Source organism: Podarcis pityusensis, assembly GCF_964106645.2.
Source record: "Podarcis pityusensis genome assembly, chromosome: 10".
NCBI classification, from domain to species: Eukaryota; Metazoa; Chordata; class Lepidosauria; order Squamata; family Lacertidae; genus Podarcis; species Podarcis pityusensis.
The window spans coordinates 32,184,968-32,209,326 of NC_138035.1; the positions used below are offsets into that span (position 1 = coordinate 32,184,968).

Below are 24,359 nucleotides of genomic sequence, written 5' to 3' on the forward strand. Positions count from 1 at the left end.
ATGATGGAAGGTATGTATGTGTGTGGGCACATCCAGCCACCCTCCATCATGAAAAAATACTTGGATTTTATTTTTTTTTAATCGAAAGATACATGTGTACTTACAGGTGGTGACCATTTTAGGTAAAGGTAAAGGGACTCCTGACAATTAAGTCCAGTCGCGAACGATTCTGGGGTTGTGGCGCTCATCTCGCTTTACAGGCCAAGGGAGCCGGCGTTTGTCCGCAGACAGTTTTTCCCGGTCATGTGGCCAGCATGACTAAGCCGTTTCTGGCGAAACCAGAGTAGCGCACGGAAATGCCATTTACCTTCCCGCCGGAGCAGTACCTATTTATCTACTTGTACTGCGTGCTTTCGAATTGCTAGGCTGGCAGGAGCTGGGACCGCACAACGGGTGCTCACCCCGTCACGGGGATTCAAACCGCCAACCTTTCGATTGGTAAGCCCAAGTGGCACAGTGGTTTAACCCACAGCGCCACCCGCGTCCTGGTGACCATTTTAGGCATGTCCAAATGACATGTGATCACCAACACGTGGGTCCTTTGGTACCCAGAAGAAGGCAGAACAGAAGCAGTGTGTGCTTGTATGTGCTCTACTGACATATATGGGGGGGGCCAGGAACAGAACCAAGGTTTCCTGCCTGTATTCTGTGCTTAAAGCTGTTTTAGGTTTAAGTAGATTGAGCTGATGCAAACTCAATATACTTGTGTGAACGATAGCGTGTTTAAGACCTTTAGTCTAGGCAATTCAGTTGCTGAACGAAAACCAAGAAGGAAGTATTCTTTATAGTGGCACATGAAGAAAACTGGTGTTGCACAGTAAGTTCCTGGTTCATTTCACTTCGGCTGTGAGCTTGCTAGGTGTCTTCGTTAGCTACTGTTTTCTTGCCCCCATCTTCAGTATGGTGTAACTACAGACCTACTTTGCAAGGCTATTTGTAAGATTTACCAAATTTATATCTGGAGTGCTTTGAACTCTTGGCATATGGCATGGGTGTGAAACCTCTAGCTTGTGTACATTATTAGACCTAGCGTTTGACCTGCAAGGCTGGCTGCCATAGCCAGCTGCCTGACACCTGAAGTACTGTGTGATGTCATGGATAGGGTAGGCAAGGACGTGGCTCCAAATGAGCTATTGGAAGCTTAAAAGTGGGCTTCCAATTGTTTATTTGCAAGCGGGACATGCTGACAGTGTTGATCAGGTGATGTGCACTGACAGTGAGCCCCACTGGGATTAGCCAAGAAGGCACAGTGCTTTACAAGTGCCAACAATCAACTGATCATTGGTGCTTGAGAAATGTTCCTTGCCTGCAGTGGCTTGATTTCAAACTGCATGGGCAAAAAGGAAAAGGAGCCATGTGATGTCAGATGATTGATAGATGGTCAGCACTGCCCATCTGTCAAAGCAAACCTACTGAGGGGTTGCAGAATAGGGGAGGTAGGAATCTGGCCTTCCAGCCAGATCCAGTTCTTTCACCACAACCAATAGTTTACAAACACTATGTGACATTATTTTTACAATGAAAGCTTTTAACATGAGTTAGAATTTTGCAGTAGTAAAAGAAATTAAGCCTTGGATATATAAATATGAAGGAATGTGGTATAGTTGATATTTTATTTGATTTGCACAGGAGAGCCCTTGGTTTAAGCCATTGCTAAGCATTGTTCAGCTTCGGTCAGTTACTATTGCTCAGCCTGACATATTCTGTAGGGTTGTGGAGGAAAAATGTGAATTTTTTAAAATGATTTTTAATTTCAAGTAACTAAACAAGGAATGCAGAGCTTAGTAGTTATGCAGAAAAGAAAGAAAAATAGAGGCTGATGGTTGTAGTTTTAGATGTCCCAAGAAAGGCGATCAAATGAAAGTGTTTCTTCATAAGGTTCAATGAGTCGATTGTCTTAACAAAGTCAATAAAAGGATAACTTGTCATATAGAAGGTGTGAGTTTTCCTCCCCCACCCCCCCAGTCAATATTCCTTTTGTGAAATGGCTAATCTGACCAGAAGCACAATACCTGTGAAATCCAGGCTTCAAAAAGATTGGCATTTAAAGTTTTCCAATTTTTTTGCAGTCACTAATCTAGCTGCAGTTAATAAATGGAGAATCAGGTTTTTATTGGTTATGTTCTTAATCCAAGGAGAAAAATTATTGTAGGGCTGTAGCTATTGTCCCATCATTTGATTGTTTGAAAAACTTCTTCCCGAAAGGGAATAATTTTGGGGCAAAACCACACGTGTGTACTAGAGACAGATAAATTGCATTCCTGCTAGCAAAGGTCAGATATGTTATGATTAATTCTCTATAATCTGGCTGGGCACATCTACTAGTGATGTGCTATCTTTAAAGCATTTTCTCAAGTTCTAATTGAGATTGATCCAAATGGCAGTTTATTACAAATGTGTTCCCAGAATTGTTCCTCTGTTCTCCAAAATCTTTCCCCCATTTTAGTCTTAATGAAGTGAGAAGAAGGGTAGCCAATTGTGTGAGGCTTTTATATATTTGGAAAAATGTGAAATACTTTTTGAAAAAAACCTGTTTATGCTTCTAGGCTTGCTGCATAGTTAATTAGATAAGAAAAGTGATATTGTGCCAGCATTGAAAAGAGCTAACTTTTATGTGAAATATATTCTCAGTGTTCTAAACCATTTCTTTTGTTTTTTCCTTTCCCTAGATTTTGGATCCCTGTTTGATCTGGAACATGACTTACCAGATGAACTGATCAGCTCCACAGAATTGGGACTTACCAATGGTGGTGACATTAATCAGCTGCAGACTAGTCTTGGTATGGCACAAGATGCTGCTTCAAAACACAAACAGTTGTCTGAACTGTTACGTGCTGGTAGCTCACCAAACCTTAATATGGGAGTTGGTGGGCCAGGTCAGGGCATGGCCAGCCAGCCCCAGCAGAACAATCCAGGAATGGGAATCTTAAACAGTATGGTCAAAAGCCCCATGGCACAGGCAGCATTGACATCTCCAAATTTGGGGATGGGTGCAAGTGGACCAAATCAAGGTCCGTCTACTCAACCCACTGCAGGAATGATGCCAGCAGTGAACAATCCGGTAAATCAGCCTGGAATGGGAATGAATGCAGGAATAAATGCTGGCATGAATCCTGGTATGTTGGCTTCAGGAAATGGACAAGGCATGATGCAGGGGCAAGTTTTGAATGGTTCGATTGGAGCAGGAAGAGGACGTTCCAACATGTCATACTCGAACCCAGGAATGGGTAATGCTGGTAACTTGTTGGCTGAGACATTGCAGCAAGGTTCTCCGCAGATGGGAGGACAGACAGGCTTGAGGGGTCCACAGCCTGGAGCAATGGGCAAGGTAAGTCAAAGTTTTTCTTGTGATCACAAATAAAGTTTTTGAAGTATAATATTTCAAAATACCTGAGCATTTCCAGAAAACAGGCTTGTTCACTGCAATTATGAACGATACCTGGGAATATTTAAGCATATTAATACATGATAAGGAGGCATGTAGCATTATATGAAAAGTTGTATTTCTAAAAAACCTCATAGTCTTTGTGTCCAGTTACAGTATTGCCATTCAAAATGATGTATTGAGTTTATAGCTTTCAATAGTACCTATGATTGGTGTATTAGTTCTTCAATTGAATTTTTCCCCTAGTATTAAAACTACTGGGAAGGCAAATATTGCTATTCTTCAGTGAAACATTGCTATAATTGTGGGTGGGGTGGGAATATATGTGCATGCAATATTTTCCTTGATTTGTTAAGTAGTGGGTAGGTTTATCATAACTGTTACCCATGATTGATAACTTCAACCTCCAGGTGCAGCATTTCTGAGTACAGATGCTGGTGCCAAATAATGAAGGAGAGTTTGCGTGGTGGTTGTAGATATTTTGTAGTCACTTTTACAAATTAGATGGTAGACCTGTAGGTTTGCTCCAGCAAGACTTCTCATATCTCAGTACTTGGAAAAAACAGTACTGTGAGTGTAATAAGGCACCAAGAACAGTATCTTCACTAATTAGAATGAATAACCTAGCGCTTTGTAAGTGGTGGAGCAGAAAAATGCTGTACATTTCATTACTAATCATGTAGCTTTGGTGTAACCTCTGCATGTAGTTGTTTACTACTTCAGGGGAAAGGATAGGAAACAGCTTTTCTCTTACTTATTTTAGTACAGTGTTTAGATTAAGCATCTAAAATGAGTCCTCAATAGGTACTTGCCTAGCAGGTGCTTATCCTATGGGAAATATGTAGCAAACTGCCAGGTTGCTCTCATTGAGTGGTAGCCAGTGAGAGTTAACACATGATTGTACAGAGCAGCAAATAGAGGACTTGGGTGCTTTATGTAAAATGGGTGAGGAATTATATCTAGCTGGTGGGCTGTACCCTGGTTTCTCCTGCCGATGGTGCGCCATTTTGACAGGTAGGTGAGCCTCTGCCCACCTGGAAATTACTCTATGTCACTGCGATGGCAGTTGACACATTTTTACTTGTTAGTGCTACAAAGGAAATTCTAGTTCATTCAAGCCTGACTTGGAAGTTACCATCAAGCTGCTGATACAGGCCAACTTCATGCTCTACTTTGAGCAGGGATTTAGTGCATTACTGTATGGGGAACTCCATGGTTCAGCTGATCCCAGCAGGGCTGCTGTCACTGCCAAAACCAGCTGATCAGCAGTGATAGCAAGTCTCCCTTGCCAATGAACAATTGGGAGTGTACTTTAAGGCTCCCAGTAGATCATGACTGCCATTGCACAATCTGCTCCATACCTGATATCACATGACATCAGTTGTGGGGTAGGTAGGTGTGGTTTTGGGAAAGCAGCCTCACAAGCCAAATTGGGAACAGTGCTAGGTCTAAGTAGGCCCACAAACCAGAGGGTCCTCATGCCTGGTGATAGATGTAGTCAGAAACATATGAAGGGCACACGTTGGTGAGGATTTCTTTAGTAGCATAGATCTATGCAGTCTTTGCATATAATACCCTTTCACCTGTCTTTTGAAAACTCATTTGCTCTAATGACTAAACAGAACAATGTGTTCAGTCTCCGTAGTGTGGCCCTCACTGGCAGGTTTACTACTTAGATGCAGACTGGGTTTGCAAGTTGCTTGGCTGATGAGCTTGGTTGATCAGTCAACCTGCTTGCCTTACAGTTCCATCTTTGTGAGCTGTTTAGCTTGTCAAAGAGTGAAGCTTGTAAAGGGGATATAGCAAATTCTGATCTTTGGTTCCTAAGGTCTGCAGAATCTCAGTTGATAATTCAGACATAAGTCTTGTAAGCAGACTTTAAAGGCAATAACTAGCTCTAAAGTAACAAAGTAGAACAAAGATTTTAAGTTTGGATGTATATAGGTGCAGTGACAAGATAAGAATAACATTTTATTTTTAGAAAGCTTGTTTTTTTATGGGGAGAATGGACTTCACACTGTCAGTAGCGAGGAAATGGAAGTGTGTGACCAAAAAAATAGTACAGTACGGTGTTCTTTGTTTTTGTTTAACTCAGGCAGTGGGAAGGCATGAGAGGCTGGGCTTTAGCAATGAAGTGTAACTACTATTGTAGGTCCAGTTGGCTACACACATATTCAAGTGACAAAATATGAATTTCAAATTATCAAAAGTAGTGCCAGATTTTATAGTGAGATGAAATCTGGAATTTCAGAAAAATATGTAGCATCACTGCCTAGCATAACTTGAAACAACACCGTCTTATAATATAAAATAAATTTGCCATTGTAAATGTAAAACCCCCCTACAAAAATACTTAATGATCCATGTTTTATCAACATGTTTGATTTCTTGTATATTTGGCTGGTCAGTTGAACAGTGTCCTAACCCTGAAAGAGAATGCAAGTGTTTGATTCAGTCTGAAAACTTACTGGAATCTAAATTGAAGAGTAGAGGAATCCTGGCCCCAGATGCAGGGAATTAATCAACATTTTTTGTAGTTGAATTCTTGAAGCAAAAACATTTTTTGCTTGACATGAGAGAGCTTGTTGCTATTGAGGAATGTTTTTGTGACAGGACTGCTACATTACTGTATTTCCATCGCTATTTCTGTGCTTGAGATGGCAGCTTTTTAAAAATAATGTGAATGAGTTGGACATACCCACTGCAGAATGCTTCACTGCCAGTGACTACTGTAGGTACATGTTCACATTTGGAAGTTGGGGAAGTAGAATCACTTCAATTTTGTCTACTAGTGAATGTTTTGGTTTACATGGGAAATGATTTTAGCAAGGTATATGTGAATGAGGTGGACAGTGATGCTTGGAAAAGGGAAGTCTTGCAGTCATTGCTGATTTCGGTGGCATCTTGATAGAAGTTGTGGAAGCACTATCTCAGAAACAGGGTTAACATGTGGAGTAAAGAACAAATATGACAGTGACAAGGCCCTACAATTTGCTAGCCATGCCCTCTCCCTAGCAAGCATCTTTCACCCCACCTCCTCACCTGGTAAGGGGAGCATGCAGGCTTGGGAGCTGCAGCTCAAAGGAAGTGGCATCCAACAACCATCTCGGTTTCACTGATGTGGTCCAAAGGAAAGGAAAGTTTGGTTGCAGGAGTTGCTGGAAGGAGGTATACAGGGCACCATCCAACCGTCTTAGGGACTCCATTTTGGATTGTGTAGGATTTACTCCTTAGCCTTTTCTTCACCTGAACATGTCCCACAAAGTAGCGGGTATGGATTTTTTTCTCAGGGTTTACTGGTCAGTTCACCTCCTGTTATATGACTCAGGCTGGGAACAGGTTGTGTTCTATCTCTAAGAGCTACTGAAGTAAAGATACTTTGTGCCCACCTTCTGATCTCCACTATAATGATAACTCCCATTTAATATTACTACTTTGGGGAAGGGTTGCTATTTATGTATTGCCCTTAAAAATAACTGGTGTATTCTGTGGCTTCCAAGATAAAAACCTGTAACACCTCTTTCAACATGGATTTCCTGGAAAAATTTCTGAGAGTGATCTAGTTTGCTATATTTTCTTGTATTTAATAAACAAAACTAAAATCTTTGAAACTATCAAGCTTGCTTAATAGCTGCGTTTGGCATCTTTTCATTTTTGCTAATGAACTTCTAAAACAGAAAAATTTTCATGGAAAAATAAAGCTCTGAAAAGTTTTCTGCTGCACATTGCTGAGAACTCTTGTGCTTTGCATGGACATGAAACACATGAATAGTGGCTCTGGAGTGATACAGTTTCCTTTTCTCAATCTATGGGCTTGTATGTTTTGTTTCCCAAAGCACCTAGAATTCTAAGTTGCAAACATTTTTATTTATTACCTGATTATATCAGGCCCTCAAGGTCTGAGCCAGCAGAAATTCTTACTGGCTCTTTCTTGGTGGCAGTTGTTTAACCTAACCCTGGTTTGGGAAAGGTTTTGAATCTGAGAGCAAAACTGATATGTTTACCTAAAGATGCTTACAGCCAATAAAAAATCAATATAGATTAACAGCAAAGTTGCAAAGCAACAACACTGTCTTTCAAAGGGATGCAAATATGTATTTGATCAACACAGTTATAGGTGTTAGTTTAGAATTTGATTTCATATGGTTGTATCCAATAGTAGCCTTGCTGTGTTGAAAAGTGTTTCTGCTCTCAAGATAGGGAACATACCTTTCACTGATCCCACTACCTTCTGCAGACCTTAGTGCCATATTTCATAGAAGGGCTGGTCAAATAACTAGATTTAAACTGGCTAAACTTAAAGGTGCAAATATAATCCTAATTAATTTATTGATCACCTTCTTAAAAACCATCTCAAGGTGATGTATAATTAAAACAAGTTATAACACAAAAATAGCAGATTCATTTAACACAAATGAAATCAAGCAAAGACAGTTGTGATATAGACCAGTTAATGCTGCTGGTAAAACCTGTTGGTACAAACATGTCACTTATTTCAGGAAAGTACAGGTAGAGAGGGTGCCTGTTGTATCTTGACAGGAATTCTATTCCACAGAGTGGGGACAGCCACACACTGCTCCGAGTTACTGCAGAGTGGGCTTCTGAGATCTTTGGAACTTGCAGGAGAAACTTAACTGCAGGCATTTTCAGATAGCCAAATAGCAGTTAGAAAGACAGTGACCCTGCTACCAGATCTAGCTTTGTGACTTGAAGCCCACAAAATGCAGTGCTGCAACCTTTCATCAGCTGAAGAAGCTTCATAATTCTATAATGAGAATTTCAGTTCCTAAAGATTAGTTGGCTTATGTAAACAGATTTTTAGAAAACTATTTCTTTATTACCAAAAGTTCCTAAGAAAAACTGCAGGTGTCAGGCATAATTTGGGGGCATAGCTTTTTTCTTCAGAAAGGCAAATGTTCTTCTAGGATGGTGCCGCCTGTAACATAGGCACAAATAATCTGAACACTGAATGTCTTTCCCTTAAACAGTTTCATTCTATGCAGACGTTTACAGAGCTAAATTTTAATGCACTTTTACTCAAAATGCATTTTTTAGTATTGTGCGTTCTTACTCAAGCAAATCCATTGAACAAAGTAGGACTACTGATAAATGTACATATCATTGCAGGCTTAGTCTGTTGGCTATACCTCACAAGATTGATAAACTCTACTAAGATTTCTTTAATAGTCTGACAACTTTAATAATATAATAATACTTAACATGTGAAGATTCAGTTTAATGAGCAATTGGAGTATACTGTCTTCAAATCCTGAAATTTACTTGAGTGGTAATTGGAGAAGCAAAGAAGATTGTTTAACGTGAATTGTAGATATGGTTTTGCTCTGCTTCTGTCAGTTTTAGCAGAAAGGACACTCTTTTTGGCTTGGACACCCCCATTTGGAATGTATGTTCTTAAGCTAGCTGAAGAGCCTATTAGACGGAAATCTGAAATGGAGGCTGAGACTCAAGAGTGTATTCAACTGGTTTGGCTGTTGGCAGAGAGCCCAAGTTTCACTTTTTGAGGTGGAGTTGGTACAAGCTGACAACAAGCATGCTTGATCTGTGTTGCTCTCCAACCAGCTGTTGTCGATACCCTACAACCGAGTCTAGAAAAATAAACTGGGAACAGGAGGTTTTTTAGGGGTCTAAAAATGAAAAGTATTTTGTAGCCTACGTATAGCTGAGCTTCATCTTCAAATGAAATACTTGGCTTCTTTTGTATGGCAAAGCAAAATGGCATGGCTGTTGTGCATATCAGGATGAGCATTTTCTTCTACTTTCATGGGGTTGTAATATATAGGTGCTTTATCTGCAGGAAACATTCTTGTCAACAACACTTTGTTGTTCTAAGGTTTGATATTTGTGCTTTTATAAAAGCCCTTATCCTGAATTCTAAATACAGTAGGTGGAAAGCAGTGGTGTGAATTTCCATTTTCTAAAATGGATCTAATTTTCCCCAATGCCCAGTTTAAATCAGCTTTACAAATCTGATTATGATAATTGTTGGACTTAGTCTATACTATATATAGCAGTCTCAAAACTCTATACCATATAGCACTGTGTACTATAGATGTGGTATAAATGTTAGTAAATCATATTCAAAGCTTTACTAATTTTTTTTTTTAATTTGCAACTATTTTAAGACAATTTAGTGTTATGCACTTTGCTTAAATTTAATGGGGGGGGGAGGAAGCACTGAAAATTGTTAACATATGCTAATTTTATCAAGCCCAAACAGCTGTACATGAGAGAGAGAGAGAATGAACTGTGTTCATTTACGTTGAAGTGACTTAGTTAGATATAACTGACAGTAGTTTGGAATACTCTGGATTTATTTTTGTTTTACTTCTGTTCAGGTGTTCAGTGTTTCGTTTTTTAAAAGAGGTGTGTTTCTATCCATTCATATAAATTGGCCTGTTCTGGCTCTAATTGAGCACAGTACAGTGATTCTACAATCTTCTGGTGTCATTGAATATACTCTAGAACTCTTGCATTTGAGCTGTAATTTAATTTTATTATGTGTGTGAAAAGGTGAGTCACGTTTTCTTGAACAGCAGTTAAGAATTATGGATTAGTAGTTACTTGGCATATCATTGGTATACATGAGCTACAGTAAATATCATTGATGGGTGTAGAATAACCAGACCTTGATATCTGAACATTATGCAGTCCAAGTGGAATTAAGCAACAACTGCAGTACAAGATCTTGCAGGTAGAACTAGATGAAGTTGGGATGTAACTTGGTGGCAAATTTTTGTTTGTACTTTTATTTATTTTTGAATAATTTCAAAGAACAATTGTACAAGTCATCCCCTAATAACATAAATATACAACCACATGTGAAAGGGAAATGTCAGGATGAAATTGGGATTAATCTCTGATTAGGTTCACAATAGGAAGTGTGCACAGTTTGAACCTGGGACATCTTGTACACAACCCCTGGCATTTCTAGGTAGGGCTGGAAAAGGCTACTGTCTGAAATGTTGGAGAGCCACTGCCAATCAGACTGTAGATGATAAGGACAGCAATGGTTTGGCTTGGTCTAAGGCATTTTCCTATGTTCTTGTGCACCATATTAGCAACACCAAGGATGTGGAATGTGTTTCGTTTCAGATGTTGTTGAACTCCGATTCCCTTCAGGCCCAGCCAGCGTGGCTAGTGATCAGAGTTGTTAGGAGTTGGAAGCCCACATAGATTCCACATAGTCTCTGGTTCCCAATCCTGGAATTTTTGTGTGGTATAAAGGATATGGTTCAAAACTTATATGTCGGTATGCAAGAACGGACAGAATCATAATTGAATAGCATAGTTTCTGGGGCTTCAGTAAAAAAAGACATGATATACAGTGGTACCTCTGGATGCGAACAGGATCCATTCCGGAGCCCTGTTCACATCCTGAGTAGAACGTAACACGCGTGTGCGCGGGTCGCGTTTCACCGCTTCCGCACATGTGCGTGACGGCATTTTGTGCATCTGTGCATGTGCGAGCGACGAAACCCGGAAGTAACGCGTTCCATTACTTCCGGGTCGCCGCAGAGCGTAACCTGAAAACGCTCAACCTGAGGCATATTTAACCCGAGGTCTGACTGTATTTGATACATAAATGAACTCCAAGAAAGGACACATTTTGATCCATTGATTTACATGTTGGCATTGTCTAACAAGTGTTTTGGCCACTTAAGGATTCAATATGCCACATATTAAAATGAACTGAAAGGTTTGGCTTTGCAATAATAAACCTCCTTAACTCTTGGTAAATACTGAATTTAATTCAAATGTATATGTCTGGGGAAAGTCCATCTTATCTTCTCCTTTATTTTTTCTTGATGATGGTTCACATGTCTTTTCTTAGAGCAAACATGCTAGAGTAGCTTGCAACAGTGTTTGAAATTAGCCAGGCACATTTTGCACCTGGCTATCAGCCACTTGTGACCAAGTAAAGAAGCCTAAGTGTGAGGATGGCGCCTGACATTTCCACCATCTGGAGGTGCATGCCTCAGGATCCTTGGATTTTGATTGTTTTCACACACTAATAAGCATCCTGTAGAATTCTATAAGTTTTATTTTATCTACAAAATCAGAATGAATTTCAGGAACCAACATGCTTTATCTGTGCAGCCTGAGCAGGAGCAGTGAACAATGTTATAGTTAATTGTTGTAGCTTCTCTTCACCTACCCCACTTATATTATGAATGGTCAGTGTCACCATTAAGAAAAAGAGGTAAGAATAGGCCTATATGTATGTGTGAAATGTCCCTGGATAAAGTGGCTATTCCTCCTTAAGTTCACAAAGTTCTGAGTTTCTAACACTGGCTTATAGTGGGAGTGTGGTCAGTTTGGGCTTTTAAAATGCACATGCTGCAGACTGAATTTAACAGGGGAGGTGGAGTAAATTGCATTCTTGAAACAGAAGTTTCCAGTGCCATCTGCTCTGTTAGCATCTATAGAGAATTTTCCAAATTTGAGTATTTAGAGGATCAGTTTGCTGCCAAGAACGTGTGTGGAGAACCACCCCCTCCCAAATATAGGAGCTTCTACTACTCATTGTTATGTTTCATCAGTGAATGTGAATATTGTTAGTTCCCTGAGCAATGACTGAAGAATAAATACCACAAGTTTATTTTAATTATTGGTCTTGTTTATTAAATTGATATAGTTTTCTTCAACCAAAGATCACAGAGTGGTTCGCAACATAATATGGCCTTAACTGGGATTTAACAATCGGCCTGCTTATAGTACCCTGTAAGAGAGCCAGTGCATTGAACAGATCTTCTCTTCACATCTCAGCCATATTACACTTAATGGTAGTCGGCTATGCTGGTGCAATGACATTGATAATTTAGTTAGTTAGAGGCTTGGAAGAATGGCTCATGAAGATAGTTTAGTTATGAATCCAAATGGGTACACTTTACAAACATTAAACTTAAAATCTGTTGATATTTTGGAATCGTGAGAGTTGCAAGGGACCTTGGTGGTCATAGCATTTATCTCTTGAGTTTTACCTGTGAATCTAGGGACTGCTTATAGTCCATAGTGAGCTTTCACATGAAAACATGAATGGAAGAGAATGCTAGAGGTTATTCCCAGACCAATCAAATATTAAAAAATAATAGGATTATAACAATTGTGCACAAGCTTTCTCAACTGGATAAATGGGTCTTTGCTGTATCTACTTTATATTATTTGAGTTTTGTTTTAAATGTGTCTGCTGTGTTTTGTGTTTTTAACCGTCTTTTCACTTTTCATTTTTATTATCTTGTGCATAACTTTGAGATGATTGTGCAGAAGGCTACTTAAAAATAAATGACAATAATAGTATAAATTGGCCACAAAGTTAACAGCCAGCCAAAAATAGTACTCAAAAGAGGGGCTGATGGAAGATGGATAGAATATTTGCCAACCCCTGCTCTGGGTAAAAAGCAGAGTGAAGAATTCTACAGGCTAGAAACACAGTACGCACCAAGCCTTTTGTGTTCCTATACAGTGGTACCTTGGTTTGCAACTGCTTTGGATTACAACCATTTTGGATTACAAACACATCAAACCCGGAAGTACGTGCCCCTTTTTTGGGATTCTAACCCATTTTTTAAATTACAACCCATTTTTTGGGGGGAGGCCTCATTTGCGAAAGCGCACCTTGGGTTACAAAATGTTTTGGCTCACAACCGGACCTCCGGAACGGATTATGGTTATAAACCAAGGTACCACTGTACTTTATGTCTTGAAAATAAAGACTCATTCTGCAAATCCAGCAAACAAAGCAAATGGACTAGAGGCAGAGGCATGAGTCACTCCACACCTCCCTGTTCTTCCTTTTCCTACTTGTGTAGCATAGAGGTACTACAGGCTGGTGGCAGAGGAATGAAGTGCTTCATTTCTCTGCCACCAGCTCTCTTGCTTTCTAGGATGGACAGGTATTAGGGAGCTTGACCTCTAGAATCCAATATGAAAATTCAGTGGGTTGGCAGTGGTTCGTTGAAATGTTTCATCTCTTTGCCAGCAGTCCACTTGATTCCTGTGCACAGCATACTGAGCACCTTCCCACCTCCTATGCTCTAGCAAATGAAAACTTTAAACATTCTTTAAAAAGCAATAATAAACTCTAACCAGTCACTCTGAAGTTGGCTACAGCAACTACCAGAGGAACAACATATTGTACCTGCCAGTTTATGTATAACTTCATGATCTGTGCTGTCAAGGTGGATCTAAACCTATGTAGTCTTAATTTTCAGGGTTGTCTGTGTGGCATGTTTTGAGGTACACAAACTGAAGACACAAGGATGACAGAGCAAATGGGATGATTTAGCAAGAGCCGAATAACTTGCAATTGTCTTCTATTCCCCAATAGAAGGATAGTAGAGAGGCTCCGTTCTCCACTGATGATGTAACCAAGCTTGTGTGTTCAGTTATTTTTCCATGCTTCTCTATGTTTGAAGCTAAGGAACACAGATTCCCCATTACTACTAGGCCTGGGCGATATATCGCCCAGGACCGGTATGAGGAACAGGCCACAATGTCTGCTTCACTCAGCGGTGTTTCGCTGAGTGAAACAGCCATCCCACTTCTTTCTCATATAACAGAGAGGGAGAAACAAGCTGTATCTGTGAAGTGCATCTTTAAACTGCCCGACTGAGGAGTGTGCTGCTGCCCTTGCATCAGTTGAGCAGTCAAAGGAGCCCCCAGCCTTGCACTAGCAGAGAGCGTGGTTGCTGCTCCCTGCAGCGAGCAGTTAAAGCAGCCCTGATGCTCCGCCCACGCACAGGCGTTCCCTCCCCCCAGCTGAGTGGCACAAAGCAGCTCCAGTGCTATTGCTGCTCACATTAGAGAGCACGGAGCTGTCTCAGCTGGGGAGGAGGTGAAACTGCCTCAGCTCTGGAGGTGAGAGCAGGGGCAGTTTCACCTGGTGTCTCGCTGGCAGAGGCCAATGCACCTTGTTTTTTCAACATTGTGGTATATCGCCAAACTGCGATGTTTGGCTGGCGATACACTGTTATGTTGAAAAGCTGCTGCTGCTAGTGCTGATAAAATAATTTATTATTTATACCCTGCCCATCTAGCTGAGTTTCCCCAGCCACTCTGGGCGGCTCCCAATCGAGTGTTAAAAACAATACAGCATTAAATATTAAAAGATGTCTTTTAAAAATAGGATAGCTGCTTATTTCCTTGACATCTGATGGGAGGGCATTCCACAGTGCGGGCACCACTACTGAGAAGGCCCTCTGCCTGGTTCCCTGTAACTTCACTTCTTGCAATGAGGGAACCTCCAGAAGGCCCTCAGCACTGGATCTCAGTGTCCAGGCTGAACGATGGGGGTGGAGAGGCTCCTTCAGGTATCTCCCAGCCATAATTACTACTACTATACTACAGAATTATGTCTGTTTTATATCCACCTCAACTTACTAGCAGTGTGACCTTTTTAGGGGGTGGCATCAGCTGTCTCTACTGGAGAACAGGGCACTGAGTTGTGTATGTTGATGAGTATTAGATAATGCAAAAGATAATGATATCAGAAAGTTTTGGAAGGGAATTTCCAGTATGTTACAGTAGTGCATAGAATGGACTCTTCCACTCTAGCCATCTAGGTTTATTTAACTGATGCTGGTTTCTTAATTATGTTCGTACCTGCTACTTTGTCTAAACCACAGATTTCCTCTTTTAAAAACAATGTGCTTGTTTTCTCTGCAACTAAAATCTCTGTGTAAAATGGACTGTGGCCAGCAGAGCTTTCTTATAATTTCCAGTAGAGATTTCCTGCTATCTAGGAACTTTACTAGCAAATAGTATTAAATGAACTTACTTGGACAAGTAGATAAGATCTGAGACATAGAAAATCTTCCTGTATAAAGAACCAATCATTGAAAATTACCTGCTCTGGTAGACCACCCTTCTGAAAGAGGCACAGAGATTGTGTATTTTATTTATAATGGGCAGGGGTCCACCAGCTCAGAGCTGGGGAGAAGGGCAGAGCCTTGTTGCTTCAATTTCAACTGAAAATTGGTGCATTTTTTTGATAACTGTTTAAAGATTGTCATGATTTAGACCAGTCCACCATTGTAAATAATAATAATAATAATAATAATAATAATAATAATACCACCATATGGAGGAATTCAGCTTCATGCTGTAATGATTGTTCTGTCAGTGCGTGTATTTCTGCTTGTCAGGTTGAACTGTCCCTTCTCCTCACCCCCGTGCAATGTTCTAGGGATTCTCTTGACTCACCAGAGTAGATTTGGTGGAGCAGGAGAAGCCCCATTGTGCTAGTGGGAGACAATTTGCTGGCTTCCACTAGCATGTTAGGTTAGGTGATTCTAGGGTGTAGTATCCACACATGTCAGGAGAACTGTTGGATTACTATTCAACAGCTAATAGTGAAAAAGTCAATAAATGTAGAAAACATCAATTTAGGCAGCTGCCACATTCAGCTGTGTTTTCCATATATACTCACATGTTCTGCTTATTTTGTGTATATATATATATGCCCATTTGACAGCTTCAGTCTGGAGCACTGACACTGTTACAGGTGATTCATAATACTCATTCTGCACTTGTAAAAATTTGACATTTAGGAACTATCAATAATTGTATTTTATATTTTTGTAATTTGCTTAGAGGTTTTCTTAGATCAAGTGATATATAATTCTTTGTTAAACAATTAATGGCTCGGGTGTTGCTTTGATATAAAATCTTTAATCTGCCAAACCATTGAGACATTATTTCAAATCTTCAATTTCTTCATGACCTATGATCAGAATCAGGCTCAATATTCAGATTGTAAAATTGAAGGTGTGCCTTTGGATCATAAGCATTCAAGGATAAATTAACTTTTGAGGTGCTCAGTCAATATAATTCAATATCTGGAGGAATATATATATGAAATGCTTGATTTAAAATGAAGGGAAAATGGAAAGTATTGAATGATAGCAAAATTTTATTAATTGTCAGTACAACCAATATTGAATTGGGGTTTGGAAAGAGATGGATAGTATTAAGAGGGTATATGTAGATCAGAATTTGTTAATACTTTGCAGTTTGTTGATATTCCATTCCTTGAACCAAACAGTAGTTAACCATAGTGTATACCATGAAATGAACAGAAGAAAATGAAAATATTCCTTAATTGTCATTCTTTAATTTCTAGATGGGAATGATGAACAACCCCGGTCCTTATGTACCACCATACAGCCAGAATCCTGGACAACCAATTGGAGCCAGTGGACTTGGTCCCCAGATGCAAAATAAGCCTGTATTACCTAACAGTTTACCCCAGTTTCCAATGGACAAGAAGCCAGTGCCTGGTCCAGTAATGCCTAATATGGTAGGTAGTAGCTTCTATTTCAAATTATTGTAGAGCTAGTTCAAGATATACCAGTATTTTGTCTTAAAGGGTTCCATATTGTGTCACATCATGAGAAATAAGGGTATTCAACCTAGAGGAAAAAAGCATTTTAGTTGAGTTTTAATTTCTTTTGAATGGCATTTCTATTTGAATCATATCTCCTTGTCTTTTGCATAATTCTCATATCTACCCTTTCATCATCAATTCTAGCCTTTTGGGGGCAGACAGTACTATTTCCATCCATATATTGGAGGACATATAGAAATAACAGTCTGTGATGTATGCTGAAACTGTGTTCATGTGCTTGTTGATAATAAGGGTGGAAGGTTCAAGGGGAAATGGGATATAGGAAGAAATGGATGACATAAAATTACTTTTTGTTGAAAACTGACTTTATGTGAGTTTACATAGGTGCATTGTCATAGCAGGATGTAAGATGTATTTGATGAGGAGTGATTGCATCAGTTCATTCATTTGCCAATCTATGCTTTGCAGCCATTAAGCCAACACATTCAGTGGAGCATTGCATCACAGATACACCTGAGCTCCCAATGAGCAGACAGTGTAATGTGCACACACTTAACTTGATTCTTGTTAATCCTGCCTTCTACAGTGCTGAGCTAGTGACACAGCAGTACAAGAGAATCTCTGTGTACATAGAGATTCCATTCCCAGCAACTGTGCATGTCAGTGGGACACACACAAGTCCTTTCTGTCCTGTTCTGCCCCCCTTTGGCACCAAAAATGATGCATGTGTCAGTGGTCGTGTGAGTGGGAAGGTGCTTGTACATGCTCATAAGGTTCTTAGCATCCCTATTCCCTTCCAGATGATGTGTGCCTTATTGGTATTTTTAACAGCAGGTTTTGGGAATGGTGGAGAGGTTGGAGGCAGGGGTATCAAGGAACATACTCTTCTTACTGGACAATACAGAGGTGGAGGAGGAGGCAGAATGTAGCTGGGTAAGATGTTGGAGGAGCCAGGCTGGTCAGAACATGGAGAGTGTGACACTTCCTTGGAGCTTCCAATGTCCCTTTCTCCTTGCTGTGAGCTATGGTGAAGATGGGCAAACTGTGTTACTTGGATTGTGAGGTCTGCAAAGGCCATGCAGAGCTACCACCTCTCTCTCTGTTGGCCTATATTGGCCTTTTTTAGCTTTCAGTGCTCCATTCTCTGGGAAGTCAGGGGGGGCCTGGGCGGTGGGCGATGAAGGCGCCACACGGAAAAGCAGGCTGGAGCTGGGGAGGGGAGCGCTGAAGAGGCTGTGTAGAGCTGATTCCTGGGTTGTGTATAGCCTGTCTTATCTCACCCTTGTGGGGGATAGAATTGCAGGTATGCATGCAGTATTACTTATCTCACGTTGCATTGTATGTGTGGCCTGAGTGCATGCATGGAACCATGCTCTTAAAAAGTGGAAAGCTAAGAGTGTAAGTCAGACCCCCAAACATTCTTAGACTGCTGTTTCTGAATGGCTAGCTGTTGCCAGTAATCTTTGTAGCCAAGTGTTGCTCTGTAAAAAGTGGATTTTTAAAAATCTTCGTTCATCATCATCATCTACTCTGAGCAGCACAGGTGTGTAGCTCTTCACTTATTTCAAGCTAATTCTGATTGCTGACTTTTTAAGAATGTCTTATGCACCTTATGGTCAAATTGTGCATCCCTAGATATTGGCATTTTAAAAGTGAAATAACGCTGTATAGATCCTAATAGAACTGTGCTGAACTTTTGCCTAAAAAATACTGGGAACAAAGAAGATTAGGAGAAGTCAAAACATCTTACAGTGCTCCTCTTTGCTTGCTTCCATTATGTACTGTTCACATTAACTTTTAAGCCATATTCCTGATGTGATCCAAACCAATTGGGAATCACGTGGGCAGCATGTTGCGCTGCTCATCAGATCAGCATGCCAATAAGCAACAGTTGGTTTGGCTCTCAGATCTAATAGATTCCAATAGTGAACTAGTTCACACAATACATTAAACTAGAGTTTATTTTAAAGTATGTTTTAATGAGTATAGGCAGTATATTCTTCTACTGCTATAACATTCATGTCAATGAATTAGAGTGAGGGCAGAAACATCGGCCTCCCTCTGCACAGGCTTCCTGACACTGGCACATAATGAGAATTGACTAACCTAAGAAATTCAAATGTCAGGTGAATTCTACTTACACTCCCCTGAATGGGTAAATTTTTCCCCCTCTCTTACAGCGTTCGAAATTAGCCAGGCACCATGCTCATTTTGCACCTGGCTATCAGACACATGCAACTAAGTGAAGATGCCTGGGCGCCAGGATAGCACCTGACATCTCCGCTACTGGCTGGCGTACAGCATCATTGTTTTTTTGCTGCCGTGCTATGGCATGAGTCAGATTTTAGCTGGAGCTGACAGTATACAAAATTCATTTTCGGCTTTGTAATCATGGGGTTTTTTTGTTTGTTTTTTGTTTTAAAAAGTGCCTAAACATTCCATTAGTGTGCCCGTAACCTAGGTTTAAGGGGCCATATGACGAATAGCTTTAATATCTCTGTTTCTAACACTGCTCTTCATAGAACTGGTCAAACAGTTACCTCAATGAGAGAGGGGCAGGCACATGCAGGAGTAGGGGAGGAACAAATTATTGTTACTATTATGTATTAAGTTTATATACTACCCTTTATCCGAGGATCACAGCATGGTTTGGAATATAAAAATACAAAAATACATAACATAGTAACAAGCAAAAACAATAACCCACACCCATTCACGGTTTAAAAGGCCATAGGGACTATAGTGTGGGCAGGAGCACACTTTTCATAGTTTAAAATAAACTATGGAGTAATGTTATGTACAAACTGGGCCATTGTAAACTTGTACACCATAATCCATATAGCATTGGCAAAGCGCACTTTAAAAGCTTCACTGTATGACTATAGATCAAGCTAATTAGGTATGTTGTATTACTCTTTATTACTCTAATAAAGAGTAAGTTTATTAGTTGTGATTGAAGTACAATTGGTATTGGGTACACCAATTAATTTGAAGAGAGTGAAGCTATCTGTGAGTGCCACAATCCTACCACCTGTATAGGGAAGTTCCATTCATGTCAGTGGGGTTTTACTATGAATCGCCATAATACCCATACATGTGAAGAGTCAAAAGTTCTGGAATTATTAGTGTAACTTTTGTTCAAACTGGAGTTAGCCTTTGCCTATGGTGCCCAGTTAGTTTCAAGCTGTGAAGCTCCAGTATACAGTGGTACCTCGCAAGACGAATGCCTCGGAAGACGAAAAACTCGCAAGACGAAAGAGTTTTTCGTTTTTTGAGTTGCTTCGCAAGACGGATTTCCCTATGGGCTTGCTTCGCAAGACGAAAAACGAAAAAAAACGAAAACGTCTTGCAAGTTTGTTTCCTTTTTCTTAAAACCGTTAATACCCAGGGTGACTTCGAGGAGCAACTCATAGCATGCGGTGTGGTAGCCTTTTTTGAGGTTTTTGAAGACTTTGGTGATTTTTGAAGCTTTTCCAAAGCTTTTCCGACACCGTGCTTCGCAAGACGAAAAAACTCGCAGAACGAATTAATTTCGTCTTGCGAGGCACCACTGTACTTAAAAACAGGCTGGAAGTGAAGAAATCCCTTTACTACTGTATTTGGGTGAAGCTGACATGAAAACTGAATTTCTCCCATAAATGGTACAATGTTAGTTGTGCTGAACTCTCATACCTTGACCCCTTGTTAAAAGAGAAAAACAATAACTATTCCTTCCCAGTTAATGAAGCAAGCCTGAAGTTCCTTAAAACCAAATCAAGTCAAGCTCTCTGAAGTTGAATGAAAAGCAATATGGAATAATGCTTGCATTGCCACTTCCAAAGATCAGCCTCAGAAGTGGCATTGCAAGGTGGTTGCTAAGCAGAATAGGACATATATTTCTAATTATCAACCTCAGCAATATTAGTTTGCTGTGTTGCATTGGTAGTGGCTACAATAACTATGTCTCCTGTGCTTGATCTGTCCTTTGCATTGCTCCATATTTAGGGATGGTATGTGTTGGCTGCTGGAGGTTAGAAAATATTGATTCATGAAATCATTCCTCATACTCATTATATTAGTAGGCTGTGTTGTATGGCTGCTTTCTTTAGGGACTATATGAGCATTAAGTTGCATTGTGGAACTTTGCTTGAGAATGGGTTTTCTTCAAAGAAATAAGAGCTTTCTCTGAGAGAGAGGATTTATTAAGTTATCTTAAAGTAATTCACATAGCTGCTGCTTCTACAGGTTTAAGCAAACTTTCAAAAGACATGAATAACTTCTTTGTGTTTTGCTGACTTCTAGAGAACTGTCAGGGTTAGACTTCCATTTGTCTTCTTTATTTACCTTTGAAGGGTCAACAGCAGACACCTCCAGTTCAGCAGGCTGGGATGGTGTCAACTGCCCCCCAGGGCATGGGATCAGGAGCACCAACTGCAGACCCAGAAAAGCGCAAGCTCATTCAGCAGCAACTTGTTCTCCTCCTGCATGCTCACAAATGTCAGCGGCGGGAACAAGCAAATGGTGAGGTGCGGCAGTGCAACCTCCCTCATTGTCGAACCATGAAGAATGTCCTCAACCACATGACACATTGCCAGGCTGGAAAATCTTGCCAGGGTAAGTATAAAGTTTTTCATCTCATAGAAATCTTTGGTCCTGTTCTTGTAAAGTCAAGTCAAGCCCCTCCGGAAATGTTACCATTGTGACATTAGGAAGCTAATACTGTCTGAAAAACAATTTTGCAGTAATTTGTGCTCACAAGTTACAAGGTCAGGATGAGAGATACAGATACTGAAGTTTTAGCAATCAACTTTGGCCTCCACTGTGCAATAAGTAATAAGAGATCCAGACTGGGTGACCTATTGCAAAGAGCAGAAAAGCCTTGATCTGTACTTGGGTAAGATAATTTTCAATCAACTAAGATTTCCCTTGACCTGTCAGTCAAAAGAAGACTTAAGGGGAAAGTTTTCAATTCTGGAGATACAGATATAGATATATGCAGTCCAATATACTCAGAAGCATGAGTCACACTGTACTCCAAGTAATTGTGCGTAGATTCTGTGCATCAGTAGCACATGTATAGCTGGCTCAAAGAAATTTAAAGTTTTAAGTGTAAAATTGCTTTTTAACCCTCTTTTTAGTGGCTCACTGTGCATCTTCACGACAAATCATATCTCACTGGAAGAATTGTACACGGCATGACTGTCCTGTGTGTCTCCCTCTCAAGAATGCTGGGGACAAAAGAAATCAACAATGTAAGTAGTCACTAATTTATTTCTTTTTAGGGCATTACAGATTTGCAGTATCACTCCATTTCTCATAATGTTTCTCCTAATACTATTAATGGCTGGTGTGAGAGACAGCTGCAGGATCAAGTTCCTACAGGAAAAGCAGTGCTCCTGACAGCAGGGACCCTCGATATACATGGACCCTCTACTCTGGCCTCACTATCATATTGTGATGGCAGTCTTGTCTGCAAATACAGTAGGACGCAGCCATAGCTGCCCAAGTTGTGGTAGGCAGCAGCCTCCATGCTTATCAGGTCAGCAACCGACACAGTTTAATGCCCCAAACCTTATTGGTGTGTTACTAAGGACTTTATAAAAGGGTTGGTGTGTTTTTTGTTCATTCTAGTCACTGTTTTTGATCGTTTTCATGTCTTCATTTTTTCTAGCATTACTAGGTGGTGCTGCAGTAGGACTTGGAAATTCTGGCTCTGTAGGGGTTGGTCAGCAGACAACCCCCAACATAAATACTGCTAACCAGATTGACCCCAGTTCGATTGAGAGGGCTTATGCTGCCCTTGGACTGACGTATCAAGGGAATCAGATGCAGACGCAGACACAAGCTCAAGTGAAGAGCCAGCAGCAAGGACAGTCACCGCAGGGACTTCGCCCCATGAATCCTACAAGTATGTTCTTAACTTCATTTTTAAAATGTATATCCCACCTTATTTCAGAAGGCAGCTAACAACTCCAAATCATAGCAACAACAATAAAATATGTAATTCTGCATTAAAACAAAAATATGACCATCAGCACCTAAGCTACAAATATTCAAGTATTTTACTAAAGGCATTTGTGAAGTTTTGCATCCATTGGGAGAATGGGTGATAGTGAGGTGAGGCTTTGTACATGGCAAAAGCAAGTTTTCAAGGTTTCATTGTTCTCTAGTATAACCAAAAAGTTGAACTCAGGGTAGTCTTAGTGAGGGGTTATCTCAGTGATTCCCATTGAGTTCATTTTTAATTTGATGAACAAATTAAACACGCTGCAATCTGAGACTCAGTTAAGGAAGCAAAATCTGCCTCTGTCATCATAAGTGCTCCCTCCCCCCTTGAGCTGCTCCTACACATTCATATGGAGGGAAAGAAGCCGTTTTGTAGTAGGGCCAAAATCTGTTTTGCAGCAATGATAGCAGCATGTGTACCCTAGAATATCTGGAAACAACTTAAGCACCTAAAGCAATTAATCTACAGTAGAGCATATTTTAATTTTTTCTTTCTTTCTTTTGGTCTAGATGCTAATCCTATGGGAGTGAATGGAGGTGTTGGTGTTCAAGCCCAGAGTCTTCTACCTGAATCAATGTTGCATCCAGCTATGAATTCTCAAAAGTAAGTTTATTTTTAATTGTATAGAAAGCAACTTTTGGAATAACACATTGAGGAAAGAATTCACAAAAGTGACAGAGCTACAAAATAGTAACTTTGAACAAGAGGGATTTTTACAAAAGGAAAATATTGTATACTTTAAAATTTTATCTGTGACCTCTGAATAAAGCTCTTTATGGTAGAGATGGCTTTTTTGTCTGCCTGATCTAAATCTGAGTTAGCATAGAGATACTCTGTCTGTTCTGCCATAGGGCCTCCACATTTACCTGAAAAACTTTTTTTGTAAAGGTTATAGGTAAAGCAGTAGCTGCATTGCTTTCATAGTAGATATACATGCGTCTCGTTATTGAATTCTGTAGTGCTGCTACATGCTCTTAGATCGCCGGTTCTATTTTGACTGGAAAGTGTTGGCATTTAAATGTTGTCAGTGAAGTAGTATAGCACATTCTACTAGTGATACACATGCTATATAGCACATGTTTTGAACTATGATATATAATATGAATATATATCATATACTGGGCTAAATAATTCTGTTCCCCAAAAAGGTACATGTTGTGATTGGTAGATATTGTACAAATTACAGTTGGTTATTGTGCATAATGTTGCTACTGCTGCTCATTGCTTGGGACACAGGTCAAGTGAGGACACTGAAGCTTCAGCTCCTGACCACTGTAAATTATTGTTGGTTAATAACAAGCACTCAGGACTTTCCAGATGCAAGAAATGGCAGCTAATGTTCAAAATTGTATTTCTCCATCTATAAAGTGGAAAGTGAATGAATATTGGAACTCACCTTAATGTAGAGCCTTGCCTGAAAGAAGAGTGCAATATCATCCATATGTATTTTAGCACCAATAGTGACTTGCTATTCCTTGGCCCCAAGGTATTAAGCCATTATTTATTTACAGTTGTTTCTTTACATAAAACAGTGTTTCAGAAGTTCATAAGTGCGCGTGCCCCCCCCCCCCACAGAGAAAAGAAATGTTTATCCACCTATGGCTGAGCAGGAATCTGAGCAT

General features: G+C 40.1%; 1 protein-coding gene across 1 annotated transcript in view; it reads left to right on the top strand.

The window, feature by feature from the left end:
- Nucleotides 1-24,359, top strand: part of EP300 (EP300 lysine acetyltransferase) — a 77,854-nt gene that overhangs the window by 13,975 nt on the left and 39,520 nt on the right. Inside the window, exons 2-7 of the mRNA XM_080971345.1 lie at nucleotides 2,670-3,328; nucleotides 16,527-16,703; nucleotides 21,083-21,344; nucleotides 21,869-21,982; nucleotides 22,402-22,638; nucleotides 23,247-23,340. Of these exons, the coding sequence (XP_080827471.1) occupies nucleotides 2,670-3,328; nucleotides 16,527-16,703; nucleotides 21,083-21,344; nucleotides 21,869-21,982; nucleotides 22,402-22,638; nucleotides 23,247-23,340 (1,543 nt within the window). The remainder of the gene's footprint in view (nucleotides 1-2,669; nucleotides 3,329-16,526; nucleotides 16,704-21,082; nucleotides 21,345-21,868; nucleotides 21,983-22,401; nucleotides 22,639-23,246; nucleotides 23,341-24,359) is intronic.